Source organism: Hibiscus syriacus, unplaced genomic scaffold (assembly GCF_006381635.1).
Source record: "Hibiscus syriacus cultivar Baekdansim isolate YM2019G1 unplaced genomic scaffold, ASM638163v2 tig00113725_pilon, whole genome shotgun sequence".
NCBI lineage: Eukaryota > Viridiplantae > Streptophyta > Magnoliopsida > Malvales > Malvaceae > Hibiscus > Hibiscus syriacus.
In genome coordinates this window covers 11,153,221-11,159,979 of record NW_024063471.1, presented here as the reverse complement: position 1 = coordinate 11,159,979, position 6,759 = coordinate 11,153,221, and the positions used below count along the sequence as shown (strand labels likewise).

The window sequence follows — 6,759 nt, the reverse complement described above, 5'->3', positions numbered from 1 at the left end:
ATTCCTAATTTCCTAGATTGATATCTAGTGGGTTGAAGACACTATCACCACCCCTCAAGCAAGTTTGTGAAGACCGGGATTATGCTTAATAGCATAGTTTCCTCTTTGGCGTGTTTGAGATACAACAACACCACCATTGTCGTTTCATCATCACCATCATCCATCTCTTCCATCAATTCCGCAGCCTTCTCTATCCTTTCTTTATTTCATTTCATTCTTATTATTTATTTTCATTACTTATATTATTATCCCCTTTATTAATTCCACTATTAATCATTATTTTCTTATCTTATTTTGCAGCCCAAACTTATAAATTCAAGGACATCAGTACTTGTCAATCCTAGATCGAGACACAATAAAGCTATCTACTCTTTTCATCAAAGTGTGTAGATTCACCTTACATCAGCCTAGTTGATAATGTCCTTCATATCATTCAAATATATGCTATGATTACATATCATTTCTTAGGATATTATTATTACATGTTTCCATTTATCATTTATTATGAATACCATGTTAAATGATATTCATGCATACAACATATATCCACAATGTTATTTCAAGCATGCTAAGTATGCTATATTAGTCTTGCATTCATTTAAGCAATATTATCACATAAACATCAAGGCAGCATAATTATCATTCATTTTATCAGCTCCTATGCATTCATTTTAGTACTTAGGCTTTATGCATTAGTTCATACATATTAGAAGATGATATATTTAGCTCATGACCTTCAATCATAGCTCACATTACCATATTCATACATGGCAACAAGGTATTTAGCTCATCTCGACTTACCTTGTTTCCTTGTACATATAGGTACATTGGATCATGATACACGTTGAGGTAGCTTGGTGAATGATTTGGATGACATATGCAGCTCACAAACAGCTCACAAAGTACATGTCAGCTCATGAAACACTAAGGAAAGCTCGATTCAGCTGAAGGAGCTTAAGGCTATCTAAACTCACCTAGTTGAACTATTTGGAGCTGAGTTGCCAAAAGTGATATCAATGGTAGCTGAATGTAGCTGAACATGTTGTTATGGAGCTCACAAGGCTCGACTTGGAAGCTTGTTCACAAACAGCCCATGATTGCTAGCTAGCTCTACACTCAAGCTAGCTTGGAAGGAGACACATGCACACCCAAGTTGGAGCACATGATCAACCATCATTCCATGCACAAGGTTGCACCACAAGGTTCCCTAGAACACCCATGTGCGTGCAATATGACCAGCCCCCATGTGCCTTGTGTGTGATATCATTTAGGCGCCAAGATGAAGAGCCCTCTCCCTATTCGGCCAAGCATCATCTCCCATCCAATTTGGCGCTAACATGAAGGGACACAAGAGCTATTCGGCCAAGGGTTATTACCCTCCATTTAAAATGAACCATCATCTCTATTTTGAAATTAAATTATGTCTCTATAGGAAGGCACAAAGCTGGCCGAATCCCCTTGTAACCATTCGGCCATGCCTCTCCATTTCCTATAAATAGGAAAGCATATTTTATTTGTAAGCAGACCTTTTTGATTAATATAAGTGAGATTATTCTCTTTCTTAAGTCCTTATGACTTTTATCGACTTATCAAGTATTTTAATACTTGTGGCGTCAACCCCTTTCTCCTTGTGGCGTCAACCCCTTTCTCCTTGATACTTCTGGTTCCTAGTTCTTATAACTTGTGGGTTAAAGTCCTTTATACCACCCCTTAAAGAAGCAATATAAAGTCTGGGTCTTTGCTCTCTATAGCATTGGTTCTTCTTTGAGTCTTCTTTAACATACTTCCTCACAACCATCCTATTATTACATTAACCAAACCCATAGCCGTATCAATTATCTTCCGCTTCCATCTCTCATTTATTAAACAACCTTCCTATTCACCTATACGTTTACCACCCTTAACCATCTCTTTTAAAGCATTCACTTATGCAGGTTGTTTTGCTTCCTTCCTAGATCCACAATCAATTGATAAGGTACAAGTTCCTTACATCAAGTGGCATCGATAGCCAAACAAGGTTACATCACTTTCCTTTCATTATTTTCCAATTTCCATTAACCTTTGTTGTTTCCTTTAGCCGACACATTTAACAGATTCTGAAAGATCAAATTTAGTTCGTAAAAGAACTGATTACAAGGGAACGAGTGGAAAAGGCATATTAAGCGTGTGAGATCAGAAGGGGAAATAGAAAAGAGCCATTAAAAAGTTTCTCCCAAGTGAAACACCAGTGTTGAGTGATTGAGTGCCAATTCTGATTACTTTGGAGTGAAATTGTGAGAATCTTTGTGTGTGTGTTGTGAGGTCTTATATACATTAATTTTTTTTGTGTTGTCTTTTTTTTTACTAATATGACAGGTTCTAATGATAGCAACTCGGGTGACAAACCACCAAACTTGCAAATGCAAGCCATTACCCGTGAGATATAGACGATGTTAAGGGCTAAACTTGAGGCTTTACAATCTAGAATTGATAAAATTGATGGAGGATCACAATCTCATCATAATGAAGAGATTAATGATGAAAACGAAATTGATTAGCCTCTGAAACTGAATCAGCGACATGGGCGTGCATTTGATGGTAATTTGGCTAACATAAAAGTTGTAATTCAATCTTTTCAGGGGCGAACAAATCCTGATGCATATTTGGCGTGGGAGAGTAAAGTTGATCACATTTTTTAGTGCTATAATTACTTAGAACAAAAGAAGGTTCGTTTGGCAGCAATGGAGTTTGTTGATTATGCTCTCATTTGGTGGGATCAATTATTGATCAGTAGACGAAGAACCGGTGAGAGTCCAGTGAACACGTGGGCAGAAATGAAACGAGTCATGAGAAAATGGTTTGTTCCATCTCATTATCATCGTGATTTATTTCAAAAGTTATAAAACTTGAAACAGGGTAATCAAAGTTTGAAGATTACTTCAAGGAGATGGAAATGGCCATGATTCGTGCAAATATCGAGGAAGATAGAGAAGCAACTATGGCATGTTTTCTTGCAGGTTTGAATTTTGAAGTTGCTAACGTTGTTGAGTTGTAGCATTATGTCGAGTTCGATGACATAGTGCATATGGCGATCAAAATAGAAAGGCAGCAACGTAGAAAATCTTCTTACTGAGGTAATACTCCATCTAAAATTTTATCTAATCCATTTTTCACTCCTAACAATGCCAGGAAGCAAGCACCACTTAAGATTAGGGAAAGAACAGAATCGAGTAATCCAAACCCTCTCGTTGTTGAAGTTTGACATGGAAAGCAACATATTCAACGAGAACACACAAGAGACATCAAATGCTTCAAATGCCTTGGTAGAGGGCATGTTGTAAGTCAGTGCCCTAACCGAAAGACAATGTTGATGCGTGTGAATGGGGATATAGAGTCCGAATCTGAATATGATGAGCAAGACACCCCTTTAGTGGATGATGATGAAGATGATGACCAATTACAGACTTGTGAAACAGGTGAAGCACTTGTGGTTAAGAGAAGTTTGAATGCACAACTGATTCAAGATGAGCAGCAGTGAGAGAACATCTTTCATACAAGATGTCTTATAAATGATAAGGTATGTGTTGTGATTATTGATAGTGGTAGTTGTACTAACGTTGCAAGTATTGTTGGTTGACAAGTTAGGGCTGAAAACGAAAAAGCATCCCAATCCATACAAGCTACAGTGGTTGAATGATGCTGGAGAGTTAAAGGTCACTAAACAAGTTCTTGTGGCATTTTTCATTGAAAAGTACAAGGATGAAGTGTTGTGTGATGTTGTGTCAATGGATGCCACTCATTTGTTGTTGGGACGTCCGTGGCAGTTTGATAAAAACGTGATGCATGATGATGGTTTCACAAATAAATATTCTTTTATGAATGCAGGTAAGAAAATCACCTTAGCACCTTTGACACCAAGTCCAGTGCAAGAAGATCAAGTTCGTTTGAAAATGAACAGTGAAGAAGCAAAAGGGAAGAAAAAGATGAACGTGTATGCAAGCAGAAAAGAAATCAGGAAATGTCTTTCCTCTCAGCAGTCTTTACTTATTTTAATGTATAATGAGCATTGTTTATTGGGTGAAATTCCCACTGATTTGCTTGTGTCTATTTCATCTCTTTTGCAGGAATTTGAAGACGTGTTTTTAGATGAGACACCGAGTGGATTGCCACCTATTCGGGGCACTCAGCATCAGATTGACTTTATTCCGGGTGCCACTATTCCAAATAGGCCAACATATCGAAGTAATCTCGAAAAAATGAAAGAAATTCATAAGCAAATCACTGAGTTGATGGAGAAGGGTTACATTCGAGAGAGCTTGAGTCCGTGTGCTGTACCATTGTTGTTGGTGCCAAAGAAGGATGGAACGTGGAGAATGTGTGTTGATTGTTGAGCTGTGAATCAGATTACTATCAAGTATCGACAGCCTATTCCTCACCTTGATGATATGCTTGATGAATTATATGGTGCGAGTATCTTTTCCAAGGTGGATTTAAAGAGTGGGTATCATCATATTCGAATGCAAGAAGGCGATGAATGTAAGACAACCTTCAAAATGAAATTAGGTTTGTATGAATGGTTAGTAATGTCTTTTGGTTTAACTAATGCACCTAGTACGTTCATGCGACTAATGAATCATGTTTTGCGACCTTATATTGGAAAGTACTACGTTGTGTATTTTAATGACATTCTTATCTATAGTAAGTCGTTGCGGGAACATTAGGAGCATTTGAGAAATGTTCTTGGCCATTGAGAAAAGAAAGGTTGTTCGGTAATTTACCAAAATGTGTATTTTGTACTAACAAGCATACCTTTCTTGGTTTCATTGTTAGTGGTTAGTGCCCAGGGTGTAGAAGTTGATCCTGAAAAGGTGAAGGTAATTCAGGAATGGCCTTGACCGACGTCGATAAGTTAGTTTAGATCTTTTCATGGTTTAGCTAGTTTTTATCATCGGTTCGTACCTAACTTCAGTACCATTACCGCACCCTTAACCGGGATTATAAAGAAGAATTCTATCTTCAATTGAGGTAATAAACATGAGTGATGTAAGGTGATCTACACGCTTTGGGAGAAGAGAGTAGATAGCCTTATTGTGTCTCGATCTAGGATTGACAATTACTGATGTCCTTGAATTATTAGCTTGGGCTGCAAATAAGATAAGAAAGAAATAAGATTAATATTGGAATAATGAATAGAATAATAATATAAATGATGAAATGAAAGAATAGGGATATAGATGGCTACGGAATTGATGGTCTTGATGGATGAAGTTGATGATGAAATGGAGATGGTGGTGTTGTTATATCTCAAGCACGCCAAAGATGAAACAATGCTAAAGAGCATAATCTCGGTCTTCACAAACTTGCTTGAGGGGTGGTGATAGTGTTCAACCCTCTAGATATTAATCTAGGAATTTTGGAATCAGGATGGAAGGAATGACGCCACAAGTATATGAATTATACTTGTTTAATCGATAAAGTTCACAAAGAACTTTGAAGAGAAATTAACTCACAAGAGTAATTTTTATATATGAGATGAGATGAGTACAAATGAAGGCAAGCCTCTCAATTTATAGAAAATGAGAGGGCTTGGTTGAATGGTTACATAGTGTTTCGGCTAGATACATGACTTTAGGAAAATACATAATGCTTCAAAATGAAAGAATATGTCTATAGGCTTGGTGTTGGTTTGGCTAACCCTTCATAAAGGAACTTGATGTTTCGAAAATGATGAGGGAACATCTCCCTTGGCCGAATGGTGACATGCCTCCTCAAATTGGTGCCAAATCTCATATGTGCAAGGCATGAGGTGTGGCCAAATAGTCATGGATCTCTATATCATGTCTCTTGGTGATTTAAGCCTCCAATGTTTGCAATTTCTTCACCGTGCTCTTGGATGAAAAGGCATCTTCATGGACAACATCATTCATGAAAGGTCACAATGTTTGGGAAAGTAACCCTTCATGTTTGTGTTACTTCTAGTGTGAATGAGCTGGAGGTGAGCTGGACATAGGTGACTTGTAGTATGGTGAACGTTATGGCAGCTCCTTGTGAAAAGGTATCTCTTGAGGTGGCAACTATTCGCGAAAAGGTGCGATTTCACAAATTTTAACTTAGGACATATTTGAAGTGTCCTAAGTGGTGATGATGATGGTGCAGCTCCCCAGCTGAAATGAAGTCATCTTATAGCTCAAATCTTCAACTCAATCCAGCTATGAGCTCACGGGCCTCCGGACAACTTTTCATCAATGAGTCCATATGCTCTCCTAAACGTCCCCATGTAAGTTTCCTTGCTGTTGCATGCTCGATTTAGCTCCAGTGTAGCTCCCAAGTATTAGCCGAATATGCCTACATGCATAACATAAAGAAATAAACTAAGTATATAAACTTATATAATGTATAATATAAGAATGTGAACTATAGGTTATTTAATATTCAATATGTAATATATTAAACAACATATTATCTATTGGTTCTTTCTCATTAAAAGATTTGAAAGCATTAAGGCACTTATGAGAAAGTACTTCCCTGAATTGTTTTGCCTTTGCACGAGTGATAGGTCCTTTGGGCATAACTTCATGATCTATTTGTGTAGTTGTGATCACATCATCCTCCCCTTCTTTTGAGTGATTTGTCCTCAAATCATCGTTGTCTTCAAATGGAGAAAGATCTGAATTATTAAAAGTTGCACTTACATTGTATTCACCAGGTAGATCCAATTTGTATGCATTATCATTGATCTTCTTGATGATTTGGAATGGTCCATCTCCTCTTGGTAACAAC

General features: G+C 37.4%; 1 protein-coding gene across 1 annotated transcript; it reads left to right on the top strand.

Annotated features, from left to right (window-relative positions):
* Window positions 1-3,343: 3,343 nt before the first annotated feature.
* LOC120187672 lies at window positions 3,344-4,370 on the top strand. Its single transcript, XM_039191334.1, has 2 exons — window positions 3,344-3,479; window positions 3,580-4,370. The coding sequence occupies exons 1-2, from the start codon at window positions 3,344-3,346 to the stop codon at window positions 4,368-4,370; spliced, it is 927 nt and encodes a 308-aa protein (XP_039047265.1).
* Window positions 4,371-6,759: the final 2,389 nt, after the last annotated feature.